Here is a 20,435-nt window from a genome sequence, read left to right as displayed (position 1 = left end):
GCTTCTCAAGGCTTTTACTCACTGTGGGAGTGAGGGTAACAGGGATTGGCCCTTACACCAAACCTTTTGATTGTCTCACTACTTTTAACTGCCACACGATTATTGTGGTCATACATTTAGTTTGAATAAATATATACAATTAGGTAAATACCTTTGTGTTAAAATGTAATTTATTTATAATGGAAAGGGCAGCCCTGATGATAATCTTTCCTCTTATCTTATAATGGAACAAACAAATAATAACTAATCAAGCTGCATGGTGTGCATGGTGTGCAAGTGCATGCATGGTGATGCGTGTCAGCCACAAGAACACACAGTTATTGTGTTTTTTAGAGGACTTATATTCCTAAAATTTGAGAGACAACTTCTTACCCTTCTAAAGATTTTTTATAAAAAAAAAACGTACTTGAGGCATTTTTGTATTTCTTTGTTTCAGTTTCACAGAATAATAATTGTCAAGTAATCACAACGACCACGCAACCTGGTCAGTCTGAGTCTCCATAGGCATTTATATGTTTAGCAAGCTGGACAGACAGACTGCTTTATCGACGGACATTGGGGCCAGCATACTAGGGGAGCAAAGGTGAGCTTCACGTTAGATAAACACTGTTTCTGTAGTGCTTGGAGAGCACCTGGGTTTTTCAGTCCAACCCACCGGTTAAATTTACCATGGCCTCATCAAGCAAAATATTAAATAATAAATGATTTTGTCGCTTCAATTTGTCTGTTTATTGCATTTATTAGTCTCATGATCTTTTAGCCTTCTCCACATAGGCTTGGTCACTGATGCTTAGTGTACATTGGTACATTCATGTTACACAATCCTATAATACTCTTATCAGGTAAATGTTTTACAGTGTTCAATTTATGTTAAAGTTCAGGTCAGGTTGAAGCGGTGTCTTGAAGCGCACCACATCAAGGCCCACATCGGAGGAGACTGCAGTGGTTCTGCTAAGGTAAGAGTGCGCTCTACGTTACCTTACGCTCAACTGAATGAAAGATTTCAAATAACTGATGTAAACCAAGACATAGGCTAGCGCATTATAAATGACAAAATGTGATGTCTAGTGTCTAGCCTTTCAAGTAGCAGAAATTACATTTAAGGTTGACGTTTAGTTAAATGATTAAAAAAAAGTTAACCGATGATTATAACATGTTATGTGGTGTATGTATGTTACCAATTTACTCTTTGTTTGTGTTTTTCATATTTCTACGTACATTTATTTTGCCAATATGTTATTTTATGTGTCGATAGGCATAGTATCAAGGAAAATAATTTGAATTGTTAATTCCCACCCTCGGCAAAAGGTTCAACGAAAATGCTCTCTGTTTGGATATCCCTCCTTCTCTTCTGTCCAGCCATCGTGTGGACAGGAAATGTGCTGGTTGTCCCAGTCGATGGGAGTCACTGGGTGAACATGAAAATCATTGTTGAAGAGCTTCATTCAAGGGGCCACACTATCACAGTGGTGCGAACGGCAGACAGCTGGTACATCAAGGAACACTCCCCCTTCTATACTGCTATTACCGTCAAATCTGAGAGTGGCTTTGATGAGGGCTTCATCACTGAGTTAATTGCGAAGCTTCTGGAGATCCAGAGGAACGGAAGGTCTCCCTGGGCACGTTTCAAACTGGAGATGGAGGATATGGAGGCAGCCTCTGTGATGCACTTAAAGGGCGCCGAATTGGTTGAGCGTATGTTTGAGGACAAGCAGTTGATGCAGTCTCTAAAGGATGCAAAATTCGACATGGTTCTGACAGACCCAATGATACTAACTGGTGTCATGCTTGCCCGCCACTTAGATCTGCCTTTAGTTTTTAACGTGAGATGGACGACTCACGGCGAAGGCCATTTTTCGATCGCCCCGTCTCCTCTTTCTTACGTTCCAGTGCCAGGGCTAGAGCTATCCGATAAGATGAGCTTCAGCGAAAGAGTTTTGAATGCATGTTTTTACTGCTTCCAACAATTTCATTTTTCCCAATATATCGTTCCACACTATGAGGGGCTGATGCAAAAATACTTCAGCCAAGATTCCTTTATGAGCCTGTTTCAAAGAGCTGATCTGTGGCTCATGAGAATAGATTTTGTGTTTGAGTTCCCTCGGCCCACCATGCCTAACATTAAGTACATGGGAGGGTTTCAATGTAAACCTGCTCAGCCTCTGCCTCCACACCTGGAGGACTTTGTCCAGAGTTCAGGAGAGCACGGAGTCATCGTCATGTCTCTGGGGACGTTTGTCACAAGCCTGCCCCAGGAAATATCAGAGGAGATCGCCGCCGCTTTTGCAAAACTACCTCAGAAAGTCATCTGGAGACATAAAGGTGAACGGCCAGCATCCTTAGGCAACAACACATTACTTGTCGATTGGATGCCACAGAATGACCTTTTAGGACACGAAAAAACCAAACTGTTTGTGGCGCACGGAGGAACCAACGGAATACAAGAGGCCATCTACCACGGAGTGCCCATCCTCGGACTCCCACTGATCTTTGACCAACACGACAATCTCTTCAAAATTAAATTCAGAGGAGGCAGCAAAATCCTAAATATATTCACTATTGACAGGGAGAGCTTCCGACAAGGTATCGAGGAACTCCTCCATGAGCCCTCATACAGGACGACCATGGAGCGACTCTCTAGACTCAGTAGGGACCTGCCAATGAAGCCTTTAGACTACGCCATCTTCTGGATAGAGTATGTTATACGAAACAAGGGTGCTGGTCACCTGAGGTCAGAGTCCTACAACATGCCTTGGTACTCCTACTACTCTGTAGATGTGATCCTTCTTTTATTAGGACTGCTGCTGATTATGATCCTGACCTTTGTTGTGTTAGTCAAGACACTGTGCTCCTGTGTCTGTCGCAGAATAAAACGTAAACGGGACTAATAATATTTTTATATATATTTGCATACAAGTATTAAATCTATTGTTATTTGGCACATTTGTGTATGTTTCTGTTTTTTAAATTGTTTAAATCTTGTGTAAACCCATAAAGGTGCTAATCATGCAGATAAAGTTAATCGTTTTAGGACACGGTTATCACCTTGATGTGGCTTACATATTAACATTTCTTTGGGCATATCTAAAAGTATTAAGGTAAGAGTTGTTGAATTATAAAACCTGTAACCATGCTGCATGAGAGATCCTCTCCAGGTTCCTCATATGCACAATAAGGTGGTTTGTGGTCGATTGCATGGAGATCTAAATAAGGGCATGGGGAAATCACTCAAACAGCCCCCGCTAGTGATGCATAGATCTTTCTTTTATTTATATTTGCATTTGAATGCTTTATGAAACAGTGAGATAGACAGTAAGTTATGGGAGACAGAGAGGAGGACATGCAACAAAGGACCACGGGCAAGAATCAAACCCGGGTCGCTGCGATCAGGACTGAGCCTTCATGGCACGCGCTCTACCCTGTGAGCCACCGGGGCGCCCCTGGGTAGGGGGGGTAGGGGGGTTGGCGGCAGTAGCTCAGGAGGTAGAGCGGGTTGACTGGTAACCCGAAGGTTGCTGAGTGCCGAGGTGTCCGTGAGACAGGCAACTAACCCTAACTGCCCCCGACAAGATGGCTGTCGCCTCGTGATGGTGAATGTGAGGCAATATTGTAAAGTGCTTTGAGTGGCCAATGGTTAGAAAAGCACAATATAAATGCAGTCCATTTACATTTACATTTAGTGCTCCGACCACTCTGTGTCTATGCTGTGTCTACTCAGGTCTGGGTCTATGTTTGGAGCACAACTCTTAGCAGAACCCAGGTAATTCCAGCTATTCTTCAAACAGTTGATCATATTTCATAATGAAAGTGATTATGAATTTTTCTCATGTACTGTTCTGTAATCAATCATATATTATGTTGTTTTGGAAACAAAGGTATGATAGAGCTTGGCAAAAAATGTATATTAGTAACATCTTCATGCCATTATCATCTGGCCATCATATTCATGAATAAATACACTTTCTGAATTCTGTCTTAAATTAAATAACACAGTTGAATCAGGTATACCGTTGTCTTTAAATTTATAAATAAATATATAGATACATGTACTGTACAAAATCACTGAGCAATACATTGAATAAATAATTTATTTTATCTAATACTAGATAAAACTTTACATATGCTATCTGTTGAGTTAATGGTTCTTTCTTCAGAAAAAAAATATAGATATGTGTAACGGGGGGGTTAGGCAGAACCCAAGTGCACAGACTGACAATGGTGACAGGGCAGTTCAGTGGTTTATTGATTGCACCGATGATCAGGATCGGGCAGGCAGAGTAAATGGGGACAGGCAAGAGTTCGGGGACTGGCAGGCGATCAGGTAGACTGGGGGTACCGTAACCGGCGGGTAATCGGGCAGGTGGGGACTCGATCACTGGCGGGCGATCAGGCAGGCAAGGGCTCGTCGGCGGTCTGGTAGTCGGGCAGGCGAGGGGTCGATATCAGGAGGGCAGACAGGCAGGCGAGGAGACGGAAACCGGGGAGCAGACCGGCCGGCAAGGACTCGACAACAGGCGGGTGGTCAGACAGGCGAGGGTTCGGGAACAGGCAGGATCAGCGTTGTATTGGAGAAACAGTTCTGGAATTGCGGGTAAGCTCTGTGAGTAACGAGATACGATCTGGCAGAGACTGAGTGGAGAGAGGATTGATATAGAGGGAGCACAGGGGAAGGTGGTTGAGCTAATGAGGTGGGATCAGCGTGGCAGGCAGGTGAACGGGAAAATCAGGAGCAGACAATGACAGATATGCAATTTAAAAGAGCATTCATTTCTTCCGACACAGAATATAAGTGAAAAGATATGCAAAAAAAGGTGTTTCTCGTGATTTTGTTTGTCAAACTAACAAGCTCAATCACCAGGTTGGAGGGGGCTCAGTACACAGCCCTGAGGGGCTCCTGTTGGGCTCCTGGCGTTGACCCGTTAGGAAATCTAGGATCCAGCGGCACAGGCTGGGGTTGATTCGTCGGTCCCTAAGGTCGAGCCTAGAGGGGACTATGGTGTTGAATGGTGAAATGTATTCAACAAACAGCTTCCTCTTCTCCCAGGGGTCAGGGCGGTGCGGAGGGTTGTGTGTACGGCGTCGGCCGTGGATCTTTTTTGCCTAATTAGTAGGCAAATTGGTAAGGGTCTATAGTGAGCAGTAACCAGATTATTGCTTTGGGGGGCTGATGCACTTGAAAGACATGCCCCGTTGACGGACAGCTCACTGGTTGCGACAGCGCTGGTGGGGACTCTCTTAAGGAGGTCAGTGTGGACGACCATTTAGGACATGTATGTATGTATTTACATGTAATGAGGCAAATAGTAGTTTTTTGCATTCATTTTAATACCAAAGGTGGATCTACTGATGCTATAATGAATAAAGATCCCCAAGGCCTGTGTTAAAATGAGTTTGCGACTTCATGTAATTTGTTGTGTTGCAGGCTGTTTAGGGAAAATGTGTCAAAGTAAATATCACTTCAAATAATTCAGTGCCACTCTTTCCTTTATGTCTGCTAAAACAAAAGACTTCTGACTGAATCGTCCAATGCAATTCATTCTTTCAAGTATATTATAGCAATTATGATTTAAATAATAGGATCACGCCTACTGCAGTATTGACACGGACAATATTGTACATGCATGATGTAGGAAATGAATGGAGTGCGGTGCCGGTGCCCCATCCCACGGCCTCTGTTCCTGACTCTGAGTGGACAGCATGGATGTTCCGCAGTGGAATGAGACCACCTGGGTTCCCTTCAACGATTACACATGGCTGATTATTACCAAGACTGAACATGGATCGTATTACCAATATGAATTGAATATTGATTGATATATGTGTAAAGTCCTTCTGCATCTTAATCTCAGAAAGTCACAAGGCCAGGGTAATCTCCAGGACAATTTAACAAAGTATGATGTTTACTATGATGTCCTAATCTGGTAGTGGATGAGGTATCAAAACCTCCCCCCCCCCCCATCTAAACCCCAGAAGACCAAAAATCGATATCGACCAATCGTTTAATACATTTCTACCAAGTAGCCTAAAGTGCGCAGGTTGTAGGCCCATCACTCATCGGCCACCACTTGGCCATCTCAAATGACCGCCCAAACATTTTCAAAATGTCTACTAAATCTCCAGTTCTTAGTTCTATTGTAGCTGGATGTGTATACAAACATGTTACTGCAGTTGTGTCAATGTCAAGAAAATTGCAAAGGTAAAAAAGTTATGAATTTATTAAGTTATGACATGGGTTGTATGTCAGAGAGCGTTCATCAACCAATTTGAAAGTGTTGACATCTTTTACCATTTTGTTTATCCATGTATTAGGCTTTTGGGGGTTTTGAACATCAGCATAATTTTATTATGTCTGGGATCACAGGAAAGCACATACATGTGTCTTATGATGGACACCTTTGAGTTTTGGGGGGTTTGTGGTAGTTGTCCTTTAACTGTGTGCGTGACTGAAGTCAGGAACGATGATGCTGGCCCACTTGTAAATGACGGGGATGAAAAGCAGGGCAGAGCCAAGGATTGAAACCAGGAGGAAGGCCCACAGAAACACCCGGTCCAAAACCTGGGCTACAAACTTCCAGTCTTGCACCACCTGTACAAACAGAAAGTTATCTCACACAATTTTCTCATCCAGCACAAAACAACTAGTAGTTAATAGTAGTTAAGAATATGTGTGTGTAATCAATCATGCATAACAGGCCTATCTAACCGAGTATTTGGTTGATGTGCAAAAACAGCTGGATCATGATGTTTCTTATTGGATTTATTGAGTTAGTGTTACTCAATACATTTAAGGTAATGTGTACTTATCCATACAGAAATACATGAGGTTTTGTTGTGCACAAAATGTGTGAAACAGATGTGAAGATATGTGCTTGAGGTCAAATTATCTTACATGTTGCCATACCTATTTAGTTTACAAGCGTATTACTGGTTTTAACAGTTAATCCCAGTTGACTATGGATGTTAGGCAGATACCTAAGCAATCTTGGCCCAAATCTTGGCAAAAAAGGGCCAATCAGAGCCTTGTTTACATTCCATAATCACTATCTGCCTAAGTCCTCAGGCATTTTTGGACGCTAAATACAGGAATACAGACAATTATGCTATGAGGCTCACGGTAGGGATTAATTGTATTTGATTGCGCTCATTGTGTTATTAGATGGGCAAGTGTCAGCTGCTGTGCCCTACAGCATACCTAGACCAATCGGTAACACTCACCTCTCGAACCTCGTTCTCCTTCACGACATGCGTGGCGATGTAGCGAATAGAGTCCAAAGCGGCCTGCAGGCTGCGCCGAGAGTTCAGTGGCTGTGTGGCCTCGGCTAGCCGCCCGTTGGGGTGCATGGCTTGCCCAGGAGCTCCGTCCGGGGCGTAGCGGTCCACGTGGCTGCGCATGCACAGCAGCTTGGGTAGGCGGTGCAGGAAGATCCTCCTCACCCACGGCGCCATGTCGTGGTGAGTGGAGGAGGAGCGGTGGTGGATGTTGATGGCGAACACGGTGATGACGATGGACAGCGTGACGAAGATCATGGTGAAGACCAGGTACTCCCCGATGAGCGGGATGACCTTGGAGGAGGACGGGATGATCTCCTCGATGACCAGGAGGAACACGGTGAGGGACACCAGCACGGAGGTGCACAGCGAGATCTTCTCGCCGCCGTTGGAGGGCAGGTAGAAGACCAGGATGGTGAGGAAGGACAGACCGATGCATGGGATGATGAGGAAGAGGGTGTAGAAGAGGGGCAGCCGGCGGATGATGAAGGAGTAGGTGATGGTCGGGTAGGAGGCGCCACCGTCCCGTCTCAGGCCGCAGCCGCCTGTGGCCTTCATGATCTCCCATTCGCCGTTGTCAAAATAGTCCCGCTTGTCCACGTTGACGTCCTCCAAAAGGATGTCCACCTTTAATATATAAAGATAGAGAAAATTACATTGTTTACTGGGAATTCATACCCTGCTACCTATTTCATTATGTCTTAACAAAAAGGATTTAAACAATCTCAGCAATTCCATTTTTACATTACCAAGGGTTAAATAAAATGTAATTAAATTTCAATGTATTTTTATAGTCCTTAATCACCATTACAGTCTAAAAGGTCGTAACAGGCCAAATATTTATGACACCCCCCGACCCAAGGGCAAGAAAAAGCTAAGTTTATAATTATCTTTGTTTGTCAATAGCAAACATAGATGTAAGGATCATATCATTTCGAATCGCTGGCACAGATGTTCTACGTCTTTGTGATTCATCCTGTCTGTGTGCAGTAGACTGTTACCTGTGAGCCATCATAAGTCCAAGAACCAAACTTCATGGAGCAGTTCTGGAGGTCGAAGGGGAAAAAGGTGACATCAATGTTGCATGCTGACTTGTAACTTGCTGGTGGGGTCCATGAAATGGTGCCATCGTACCTGACAATGACTTTGGTGACTGTCCCTTCAAAACGCCCGTCTGCACTGTTGGGGATCAAAGGGAGTTATCATATGTTTCATCCCGCGTCCCTAATATTCCTTAGATTTAATTGCTTTGTTACTTTGTTGCTTCAGATAATGCACACCAAAACATCAGAACAAGAAGCTTCGAATTGATTGTAAATATATTTTCAAATGCATAACATTTTTATTTCACTTAACAGTATACCAGTGCTGAAAGTGTTGATTCAAATCAATCCCAGCCATACCTAATTTTAGCCAGCCAGAAATTTAACATATGTCACATAATGTTGCTTGGCAACCGCAAGAACAGAGGCGTCAGACGTACTTATCATACAGCACAATGTCCGGGATCCAGACCATATCCGAAGGAACACGGATACTGGCGATGCCCAGATAGTCAGGAGGGTTCCACCGTAGTTTGATGTCAGCCCACTCCTGCACAGGGATGCACGGAGAGATCCTATTAAGAATCCCCTTGATATGGGACCTGAAGGTTCACTGTCTCATAACATAGGTGTTTGATGTTCAATGTTTTCTGACCAGGACAATAGAAAAGCAAAGAAAGGATGCTCTTTAAGACGCAACGTGCAGGTTACGAGGCCTCTGATAAGATATTGTCTGGTCCCCTCAAATGAAAAACAGCAGGTGACATAGCCTGACGACTATAGAAAACTAATTTCTTGTACAAATATTTGTACCGTAATGTTTTGTTTATTCATGACACACTCATTGACTCCAATTTTCTGTAAACTTGGAAAAAGTTTGGCCTCTGACATTTGTTTCCTTATTTCCATTACATAACCATTGCTTGTAACTAAGGCTGCTGCAGAGTCTGGGTCTGCAGGGACCAATTTCGGAGCTGTAAAGTGAACCCTCAGAAGCATAAATAAACTTGATAGGACCATGGGGGAGGCAGCAGGTTGTGGTGGGCAGGGGGAGATGGGTGGTTCATTCAAGCAAGGGGTTTATATGTCACCAAAATGCCACCAGAACACGACGAAAACTATCAAGAAATCCCCGGGGGGGTAACGTAAAACTGGGTCTCCTATCAGACAATTACTTAGAAAGATGTCTAAGCGGCATATGTTTTCATGTTTACATGTGTTTACACCGCGTTTACATGTTTTACAGCATGTGTACATATGTTTTACATCATGTTTACATATGTTTTACACCGTGTGTAAATGTTTCACACCGTATCTGCATGTTTTAAATAATTTACTCACCTGCTTCATCCACACATTGGTTGTCATGAGCTGGTTTTTCTCATCCTGGGAAAGATAAATAAATTAAATAATTTATTGGATTGATATGTAGTTCTGATGAAAATGTGTCCAGTGATTATCCATAAAGGCACGTATGCCAGTACTTAAAATGTTTTGATTTACAACTTGATTTATAACTTAATTTTAAACTGGACAAAAACAGAAGAATTCCAAAATCGAACATTAAATGTTGTTTTTCACAATTTTATACTAATTCAACATCATAGTGATTCAATTTGTATTCAACTTACTACGTCGACTAGCTGGGAGATGGCTAGCCCGAATTTCACTGTTACTGTCCCATTGAGGAATTCCACTGGCCTAACCCATTTCTGGTAGTTTTTGAAGAGGTAGTTTAACAATCTGTCCTCTGCCTTTGCATAGGAGGAAAGTGTTGAGGTCCCTAGGAGAAGGTATGAGGAAAAAGAGAAAAACAAATGAAAACTAGATAGATAAATCTTTATTATTAATTAAAAAACAAACTATTTTTTTTTATTATTATCAATATTGTAACACATCTGATGAATACAGTTAATAATTACATCAGTTGAGTGCAAAGCACACCGGGGTCGCACATTATCTGAACTGTAATTAATTTCAAAGTCGGGTGTTCGAGGCCGAGCAAAAAAGGTCCTGGTTTCCTTCCGGCCATTCTCACTCTATCTGATCATCGTGCGAGATGTCCAACCTCACATAAAAACAGTTGGAATGACCCCTTAAGCCCTGCCAAAGCCACATCGATTCATGACCTATGTCATGTTCCTAAGTCCCTCACAGATCAACCCAATCGATTGGCTCTGTTCTTTTGCTTAATTCCTTCCCCAGATGTTCAAGGGCTAATTTTATTGGATGGGTGTGAGGTTGTCAATCCCCCATTTAGGAGGGCAGAGGGAATGACTGCTAATGTCGCTGTGTCACTCCTCCATCTATGGATCGATAAAAGGCCACGTAGCAATCATTTACTGTGATCATCAGATGCGCCGTGGTTCCCGTTCTTGACTCTGCTTATGTTAAATGAATTTGATTCCAACAAGACGGCCGTGATGACAGCATCTCTTAGGACGTTCAAAGACAAGCTGTTACAGAATCATTCTCATTAACAGTAGGGTCAGGTCCCGCGCGTAGCCTCCCTACCACAAGCTTGAGGCTGCTTTGAGACTACTAATTCATATTCAGATTTCAGATACTGTTAGCATGTAGCATCCCTGTGAGAAACATTGAAACAATAGTTCACTTTCATTCCAAAATGATAGGACTGGGGTACATCTAAAAATGCATCTCCATTAAACTAACATCTACTATTAATCAAAAAATCAGAATACAAACACATTCCTCAGTGTTGTTAAAAGAAGAACACATGAGTTTGTCGGTACAAGATAAGTGAGTATCTTATTATTTTGAAAGCATACAGTCCTGTTATGGTTGTAATACCTGTGGTTTGGATGGTTCTGTAAAGATCTTTTGTGTCTTCTAATGACACTGCTAGCCTAATTAAAAGAGTAGAGTTTCCTTCTTCAACCCAATCACCCCTTAATGCTCAGCAACAGGAATTTAGCACCTTGTGTTACATAAACACATTACCGGTCTTTGCCACCACAAAGAACAAAACAGATATTCGCAGACTGACTTAGTGTCTGTGCAATCAACGTGGTCAACACCACCTGGATAACAACACATGCAATCAGTGGCTGTCACACAACGTGTCAGCCCCCTTAAGGCACATGGGGGCGTTGGCCCTAGGGTGGGTGGGGGACTGGGGGGGCGGTAACTTACGCAGCGAGTGGCACAGGTGGCACCAGCTCAACGCCATCACCAGCAGCAGGGCGAGGGAGGGGGGTGCCCCTTCTGCTCTCAGCATGGTATCAGAGGTACGTGGGGCTCCGACAGCTGGTCTCGGGCAGCACAGGGCAGGAGCCTAAAGCACAGCCACAGCCGTCCTCTGGGTGGACAGCGATGCATAGGATAAGGCTGGTGGGAGCACGGGGCTGTGAGGGAGTTCAAGTACATACAGAACATGTCATGATTGTGACTACTGGTGAGCGCTGGCTATCCTAGGCAGCCTAGCAACGTGTTGGGTTTTAGATTTGAGGGACCATGAATTTGCTGCCTCGGCGCAAGAGCTTTCCAGGATGTCTTTCTCGGAGTACGGACGGATAAAGTGGTACAATGGGAGACTCAGCTATGAACAAAAACACATTTAAATAGATATTCATGCACCCGCACACAACATACGTTTAAACGTAGATGGATGCACCTATGTCCCTTTCCCATCACCTTGCTAATCCTGCAAGCAGCAAAGCAATAATATGCAGTCAGCAGCACATGCATGAATTCCTACATAAACCATAGGAGCATATATTCACCTGCTCTGTGTCTCTGCCATCGATGCTCAATCCTTCAGGATTGAGAGGGGGGCTGGGGGTCTTAATGACAGCAGCGTAGCGAAGATCTACTGCTCATCCGTCGCACGCATTTCTTCTCCCTTCTTTGCCGTTCAGCGTTGCTGCTTCAGTTCCCGCTGCCTCTGAAAATATGCAGCAGCCGATTTGTTGTAGACCTTCCTCCTTCAGACCCCTTCTCCCCCTCCTCTTCCTCCACCTCCTCCTTCGGAAAGCCAGCCCCACCCCCCTCTCTCTCCTCTGAGCGCTCTCCCTGAGCAGTCAGGTCATTAATCCTGGCCAGGGATTGTCCCTTTTATGCAGCTGGCTGACACCTCGAGTCGTAGCCTTGAGGGATGCCATCGGCTTGACTTCCATACCGTCTCTAATACAATCGCTCCATGTCTCGGACACTGAGACAGCACACATCTGTACCAGTGCATGTTTGAAAAGTCTTGCAGAAATGATACACTATATATATATATATATAGATATATATATATATATATATCAGTAAGTAAAAACATGTACTTGGTTTATCATTTTTTAAAGCTTAATTTATATAACATTAACCTTGAGAGAGCTACATCCTTGTTAGAGCCCCGTCTGGCTTCTAAAATTCACCCTCAGCCATTTTGTCCATTATCATATCGGATGCCTCCCGTAGATCCCCTGAACGAGCTCTGGGTGAGTTTTAATTAAATTCATTAACCAGGGGACTTCTAATCAGATCAGGAACTGGTATCCACCCGTGCTTCCCTGCCAGCATTCAATTACGCTGCAGTCGGTCACACTGTAATAACAGTGCCTGCCATCTGTACATTTTCAAAGTAGGCCTAGTAGGTTTCAAATCTGATTGTTTGGATGCTAATTATGTTTGGTTTCAGAATAGCCACAATCCACCTGGGATTGTGTTTGACTGCTTTTTGTTCGTTAAAACTGGCAATCTAATTGTAGTTTGACCAAGAGTATTGATTCAGTTTTTGCATTTTGTGTTTGTTATTTTTGCACTGCATGTCATAGATTTGATACATGATTTATTCAATCAAGAACTTTTTCTCACAAAAGAGCAAACCTTTTTGCCCTTGTTTTTTTTAAAGTGTGCAAGTCCTTGCTTCAGCCAGGGTTTGTAAAAGCAAGAACCCCCCCCCCCCCTCTATTCCCAGAGGAAGATGCACAGAGCCAGGTTTAATGGGTCCTCCGTGATAAGATCTCTGTATTGATTTTGAAGCAACAAGCCGCAGCTCCAAGTGTGCAGAGGATATAAAACCGTGTAACACACACAAACATACACACACCAACACTTAATTGCCTCCCTATAACAGCAGCCTCCTCTCTAGTATTCTCTATCAACGAGAGCGATACTTTAGCCTCTTCTCTAGCACTCTCTATCAACGAGAGAGCGCGATACTTTAGACTCTTCTCTAGCACTCTCTATCAACGAGAGAGAGCGATACTTTAGTCTCTTCTCTAGCATTCTCTAGCAACGAGAGAGCGATACTTCAGCCTCTTCTCTCTAGCATGCTATATCAACGAGAGAGAGCGATACTTTAGTCCCTCAAACTGCTGGATTGAGAGGAGACTCGTGCTAAAAAAATGTCACTGTCATGTAAGCATAAGATGCTCTTTATCAGACTGAATGTTATGTAAAAGAGCAACCAAATTAGCTCTTTAATAAAACATCAGATGTACAAAGAGTTATTTTATAACAATATACAGATAATAAAATGGCTAGGCTGTTTAGAATCTTTTTTGTTTATTCAAATTATTATTTAATCTTACCACCATAGTTTGAGTAAAATATTTGGTAAGTTATTTTAGCCAAGGAGCTATGTACTATATATACATAGATGAATGCAGCATTCATTAAGCCAGCAGGAAACCTTGCATATGCAGCCTTTTAGAAAGGGCAATGCCAGATAACATCCACAAGATGTCACCCTTGATTATGGTTAACAAGACCTTGTATCTCAGATGGTAGGTAGTCGACTGTGTTTATATGCCTACATCTTTAAAGTCTGTTAAATAATATTCATGTTAAAAAGCGGCAGATGCAATTGAATAATTGTTTCAGCAATTGAACACAGTTATTTATGGGCATTCTGTTATTGAGCAATGAATACATTATATGCTTTATACTGGTGATACATTGTTTGGGGTAAGAAATGACTATATCACAGTGTTTGCCATTGTTTCCTCAGTCTGAACACTCAAATGAAGGCATTTGAAATGTTATGATATTTTTCAGACCAAAAGTCTCAACTCTGTCTCGGTCAAATGTCGTCTCCAAGTAGCAGCGGCTCCAGGAAAAGTCCAGCCGTTCCCAGGATGCAGACCAGAACAAAAACCCAGAGGAAGATCCTGTCAATCACCATGGCGACATACTTCCAGTCATCTTGAACCTGAAAAAGGTTCCGTCACATTTATAATACACACCACTTTGTAAACTATGACATGTCATATAGGGAAGGACATCTCCCCCTGTCCCACGGGAACGGTCTAATAAGGATGCACTCACCTCCTGAGCTTCATTCTGAAGCCTCATATTCTCCGCTATATACTGAACACTCTCGATGGCCTCCCTCACCTCCGGGGACATCGGGGACAAGAACACCAGGCCTCCTTCCACGGAGCTCGAACTGGAGCAGGGACTACTCAGGCCCATCCCGGCAGCGCTACCTCCACTGAGGGCCCCGAGACTGCCCAGCCCTCCGCTTCCTCCCCCGCAGTCCGCAGGGAGGTTGGAGCCCCTTTGGTGCCAGCATTTTCCCTCGTAGCGCGGGGCCTTGGCTGGCTCTCTGGTCAAGCTGTTGACTCTGGAGAGCTCTGTGTTAATGAAGAGCGGCTGGCTGCGGGCCAGGCTGGACAACACGCTGGTGGCCTTCGCCCGGGGCTTACGTTGCTGCTGCTGCTGCTGCTGCTGCTGCTGCTGCGGATGCAGTCGCAGAGCGGAGCACGAGCGCACCGCACACGGTCTGGGCGGCAGCGGAGGAGCAGAACTGACCACCACCTTGTTCTCGGGCTCTCTCTCCGGCCGGGTCATGAACATGACCCTGGGCAGCATGCCGAGAAACACCCTGCGCACCCAGCCGGGCATAGTGTGGGTCTTTGGGGTGCGGTAGTGGACGTTCAGCACAAAGACGGTGATGACGATAGAGAGGGTGACGAAGATCATGGTGAAGAGGAGGTACTCGCCGATCAAGGGGATCACCAGTGAGGTGGACGGGATGATCTCGGTGATGACGAGCAGGAACACGGTCAAGGAGAGCAGGACGGATATGCACAGCGTGATCTTCTCCCCGCAGTCGGAGGGCAGGTAGAAGACCAGCACGGTGAGGAAGGAGATGAGTAGGCAGGGAATGATCATGTTGACGGTGTAGAAGAGGGGCAGTCGACGGATGTACAGCGAGTAGGTGATGTCCGGGTAGATCTCCTCACAGCAGTTGTACTTGATGTCGTGTTTGTAGCCCGGGGCGTCGATGATGGTCCACTCACCGCTTTCCCAGAAGTCTTTGAGGTTAATGGTGGAGCCGATCAGCACCAAGTCGATCTTGGCCTTGTCGTAGGTCCACGAGCCGAACTTCATGGTGCAATTCTGGTAGTCAAATGGGAAGTATGTGACGTCTATTTTGCAGGAGCTCTTGAAAATAGCTGGAGGGATCCAGGTGACGTCCCCGTTGTAACGGAGCAAGGCCTTGGTTTTCTCATCCACCTGAAAGTCTCCAACTGCACTATAATATGAAAATAAATAGACAGGGAACAGCAAAATGGAAGCGATGAAGGGAAAATAGAGACTTGAAATTGAGAGATAATAGAGAAAATGATTCCTCTGTCTCAGAAACATCGATCAAAATGTCAAAGTGAACTCACTTGTTGTACAACACAATGTCTGGTTTCCATATTTTGCTGGATGGCACTCTAATGAACTCTACTCCACCAAAGCTTTTTGGATCCCATCTTAGTTTGTAGTCATTCCAGATCTGAAAGAAAGGAACTCAGACTTTATCTACCTTTATAATCTAACATGTCTTATTAAAATGTCAGTATTGTTCCCATGAATTATATGCATAAAACAATAGGTTACAATATTACGAACATTTTCTTGAGAATCAATTAAGACGATTTAGAGAATTTATGAATAGACATACAGTATGCATTAAATGAAAATGCACATTTGCGCACAATGAGTTTATAAAACACACAAACAATCACTCTTTGGATGACGAGCTCTGGGGTCAATGTATTCCTAACCATCCTTTCAAAGTTTATCTATCAACTCTCACCAAAGTTCATGCCACACAGAGAGCTGTAAAGCTTCTATTTAATTAGAAAACACCAAGTGTCTGGTGTGTCTTTTAGTGCAGTCTCCGACAGGCTCAGTCCCCCTGGAGATACAATCATCTGTCTTGTTTAATAGACCCGCCGTACCCTTACCACAAAGATGCCACAAATCAGTTCTCCTTTGTCTAACTTAATTAGCATTTCAGAATGTGAGTTGGTTTAACACTGATACAGTTAATGAATTTGCAACAGGCTGAATTGCCGTAGAATATAATTAGCTGTTGAATACTTAGCTTTACTGTAGAGCTTTGCAAGTATACGATAGTCTCTTTGGAAATGCCTGTAAGGTGGAATTATACGGCCGCACTGAATTCAATTACAACTTATAGTATAGGTTTGTATAGGCTTTACAAGCTGTTTTGGAGGCAACATAAATTTGTGTAAATGGATACAATAATAAACAAGATATGGACACTTATTAAGTAAATATAATTAAGCAGGTTAGTGGTTGTAATGTTGAATTTAAACGGGCATAGCAAAAACAAGTCACAATATACAAAACCATCTAATTCACATTAACTTGAAACAGGCAATTGCAATATACAAACGCAATGAAGCCGATGGATAATTGAAGCTATCTGATTGACACCCAACAGTCATGTATGGCAGGGACAGGGATTGTGTCCATGGCTCATGACCTTGCTCAAGGGCTCAATGTGCTCGGGTGATGGATGGGTAATAAACTCACGTGTCTCAGCCACAGATTGGTCTTCATGATTTGGTTCAGTTCGTCCTGTAAACAGAGAAGGTATTTCCTCAGGGAAAGAAAATCACTAGGCAAACACAAGAAAGGCCAAATGTGACTTTAAACAAACTTTACAGCTATCGAATGTGATCCTGTTATCTGTCTATCGTTCCTCATTTCAAGAGGTGGATATGGTCACAGGAGAACCAGAGGGTTGGTGGGGGGGAGTGGGCGTCTCTTTCACAATGCCACGTCGATCAGTAGAAGCTTTCAGCAGGTTAGCTTAGAGATAAGCTTAGAGGTAAGGTAAGTGGAAAGGTAAGAGGTAATCTAAGAGCTAAATTAAGAGGTGCACTAAGGACGCAAGGTAAGCTAAGAGCTTAAGTAAGAGATAAGCAAAGAGGTAAGATAAGAGGGAAACTGATGAAAGCTAAGAGGTGGGTAAGAGGTAAGAGGTAAAGTAATCTGGTAACAGTAAAAGGTAACGTAAGATTTCAGGTAGAGGTAAGGTTAGGGATCAGGTAAGAAAGAGGTAAGCTAAGCATATAGGCTGGAGGAGGAGAGGCAGTGGGGAGCGATGGCAGATATCCGGTCCGTGTTCGGACTGTGTCTGCACATACATCAACCCCATGAACCAGGGTCTTGAATTAACCATGTGGCCCCGGGCCCCTGGCTGATATGTCTGGTGTGTGTTACTTTGTGTTTGTGTGTGTGTGTGTGTGTGTGTGTGTGTGTGTGTGTGTGTGTGTGTGTGTGTGTGTGTGTGTGTGTGTGTGTTTGGGTGTGTGTGTGTGTGTGTGTGTGCATTTGTGTATCTGTGTGTGTCCGTCAATTTGGTGACTAGAATACAGGGCAACAAATATGTCAAGGTGGGCAGAACTGCACACTGCTCAGTGAACAGCCTGATTTAGCTTTGAGCCGTTCACTCAGTTGGCAGTAAAACACCGATAACCTGTTGCACCAGCGACCCTTCCCGACTGCGAGATGATGTATTGTCCAGGCAATGAGCTGTCTATGTTTTAAATGAGATCATGCAGCCCTGGCTTATTGGACACAGGCTGGCCCAATGGAAGGCCCCGCTTCGGGGCCTAATACGTTAAGGAGGAAACACAATCATCCATCAGCCCGGCACAGCTGAATCCTCTTGCTGGGAGAATATCTAAAAGAGATTGTATCCAAGACACAAATTGTATATCTGTGTCTTCTACTCCTGGACAGACCTGCCCTTGTCTTGGAGACGCTGCCCAGAGATGCATTGAGATAAATGATACTGTAGTTCTGGGTTAAGGTTAGGGATTATTTACTTTGTTAGGTTGGTTGAGGACAGTATAGGAGAGAAAAGTGCACTGCCGTTGGTGCTATGAAGATGTTCATTTATTTAACATTTATTTTTGGGTCAAATTATTGTTCCCATGACGCGATGGTCCCAATAATCAATATTCTATAATCAACAACCCGGGTGTGAGATTCCGCAGATTCACGTCATCGATAATAATAATATTAAAAATAGATCGTTTTTTTACTGTGCTTTTCTTGATACTCAAAGACGCTTATCGATATCTGCCATTTGTTCACTTGTTTTGCACTTATTTCCTGGATGAGTGTGCTTGTTTACGTGTCATTGTGGTCGTGTGCTCTCTCCAACCGCCTGACACCTCACTGTGCTGCCTCTGCAGCCTCTCTCGGCTCAGGCTGTACCATGCTGTTACATCCCATCGGTTCTCATCTGCAGTTATTTAGCGATCGGGGGGAGGCTGTTGAAATGGCAGGGAGATGAGTTTGGCCTGCACTGCTGTGCAGCTTGGTCTCTTGTCTTGCTCTTTGGCACTGAGGCTAAGCCCTGCTGTCATACTCCCAATCCACTCCCACCACTTGCTTTCATATAACACTATAAAGTACGGCACAAGAGTATATTTTGAGGGCTCATGCAGGCACTCCCGATGTCAACGATCAACTGGTACTACTATGATGTCTTTCCAGTACGATCAGAGTTTATGGGAAAGATCATTCAAAAGTGTGCCTTAACTACCAATACATCCTCATACACAGAGGACAGAATAGACACTAACCACTAACATACACATCGGACTTAATAACCTCTACGACATTGTAGAAGCCGTTGTCTCACCACTTTGACCAGTTGAGACATGGACACCTCGAACTGCACGACCACCGGGTCGGAGACGTTCTCGACGGGGCGGATGAACTGGTTGTACTTTTCGAACACTTTCCTGAAGAGCCGGTGTTCAGCCTCCGAGCAACCTCCACCTGAGAGAGAGCAGAAGACTCTGCGTCGCTACGTTGAGGTTTTACATGGTGAAGAGAATCAGGGTTGCTGCTGGCACTGATGCTTATGTTTTAGGGGCTGCAGATGCAGTGAGATGCACTCATTGATTAACTGGGGGATCATTGATCTTGTTGTCATTAGTGTTAATATGGTAGTTGTCACATCATTGAATGGCCAGTAAAGCTAGATAAGTTATTGTAGGCGTGAACACAACCGATAAACATTTATCCACCTTTGTTTTATTTCAATATTAACAGTTACTTAATTCCATATTTAATCCAAAACAGTACTGAAAACATTTCACCCAGAATAGCGCATGAAATTGGTTTAATGATGAACAATAACAAAACAATAACGTAAGAAAAATTGGTAGAACTTCAAAAATAGAACGTTATAAAATATCAAGCTTTATATTAAACAATGAATAAGCGGTCCTGTTGTGTCAAATATTGCCCCTTTCCTGCACAGATTATAATACAAGTTAGCATTAAAATTAAGATGCTTAAAAAATAAAATCGTTCTTTGTAAATCTACAATTCTTACCTTAAAATAAAAAGCTGTCGAATCGCAACAAGTACTGGACTCCACTTACCAGACGGCAACAAGAGCACCAAGATGTTGGCCAGGAGAATTGAAATCGTATGTTTCATGTTTATCAGCAACTAATCCCCGAATGATGAGCGACCGGGACCAGGAGCAGATGAATGAGAGAGACCCACTGAGACCCGGAGTAGACAGGAGCGAGCGACCGCGACCCGGAGCGGACGGAAGCGAGCGGGGATGTAAAGGGCGCGAGCGTCCACAGCACACTGAGGGCGGAGGAGAGAGAGAGTCAAGTGACCCGTGTGCGTCCACTGGACCACTGAGCCATTTGACTGTCGACTCTGGACCACTGGACAGCTGACGTCATTTACTTTGTTGTTTATTCTCGCAGGCGTCTGACATGTTCCTTTGAGATTGGAATTTTCAAAAAATATTGAGGTAATGGTATTTGCGAATGTAGCCAAGAAAGAATGCTAAATCATTGACCCAATAACCAATAACCGTGTTCT

General features: G+C 43.8%; 3 protein-coding genes across 4 annotated transcripts; 1 reads left to right on the top strand and 2 right to left on the bottom strand.

Annotated features, from left to right (window-relative positions):
* Nucleotides 1-503: 503 nt before the first annotated feature.
* On the top strand, nucleotides 504-2,941 carry LOC132472435 (UDP-glucuronosyltransferase 2A2-like). 2 transcript variants are annotated; one of them, XM_060072041.1, is made up of 3 exons: nucleotides 504-583; nucleotides 877-956; nucleotides 1,309-2,941. In XM_060072041.1, the coding sequence occupies exon 3, from the start codon at nucleotides 1,320-1,322 to the stop codon at nucleotides 2,886-2,888; it is 1,569 nt and encodes a 522-aa protein (XP_059928024.1). In that variant the 5' UTR covers nucleotides 504-583; nucleotides 877-956; nucleotides 1,309-1,319; the 3' UTR covers nucleotides 2,889-2,941. The 2 variants fall into 2 exon arrangements, with proteins under 2 accessions (XP_059928024.1, XP_059928025.1); XM_060072042.1 differs by lacking the exon at nucleotides 504-583 and having other exon boundaries at nucleotides 1,256-2,941.
* Nucleotides 2,942-6,197: 3,256 nt separating this feature from the next.
* On the bottom strand, nucleotides 6,198-12,322 carry chrna5 (cholinergic receptor, nicotinic, alpha 5). The gene is made up of 8 exons (XM_060072044.1): nucleotides 12,056-12,322; nucleotides 11,466-11,677; nucleotides 9,944-10,095; nucleotides 9,654-9,698; nucleotides 8,753-8,862; nucleotides 8,271-8,448; nucleotides 7,216-7,896; nucleotides 6,198-6,586 (listed from the first exon to the last, which is right to left on the bottom strand). The coding sequence occupies exons 2-8, from the start codon at nucleotides 11,548-11,550 to the stop codon at nucleotides 6,428-6,430; spliced, it is 1,410 nt and encodes a 469-aa protein (XP_059928027.1). The 5' UTR covers nucleotides 11,551-11,677; nucleotides 12,056-12,322; the 3' UTR covers nucleotides 6,198-6,427.
* Nucleotides 12,323-13,726: 1,404 nt separating this feature from the next.
* Nucleotides 13,727-20,273, bottom strand: chrna3 (cholinergic receptor, nicotinic, alpha 3). Its single transcript, XM_060072036.1, has 6 exons — nucleotides 19,976-20,273; nucleotides 19,225-19,364; nucleotides 17,100-17,144; nucleotides 15,941-16,050; nucleotides 14,589-15,801; nucleotides 13,727-14,472 (listed from the first exon to the last, which is right to left on the bottom strand). Exons 1-6 carry the CDS (start codon nucleotides 20,031-20,033, stop codon nucleotides 14,344-14,346), a joined length of 1,695 nt encoding a protein of 564 aa, XP_059928019.1. The 5' UTR covers nucleotides 20,034-20,273; the 3' UTR covers nucleotides 13,727-14,343.
* Nucleotides 20,274-20,435: the final 162 nt, after the last annotated feature.

Source organism: Gadus macrocephalus, chromosome 14 (assembly GCF_031168955.1).
Source record: "Gadus macrocephalus chromosome 14, ASM3116895v1".
Taxonomy (NCBI): domain Eukaryota; kingdom Metazoa; phylum Chordata; class Actinopteri; order Gadiformes; family Gadidae; genus Gadus; species Gadus macrocephalus.
The sequence above is the reverse complement of the archived record's forward strand: the minus strand, read 5'-3'. Positions and strand labels throughout refer to the sequence as shown.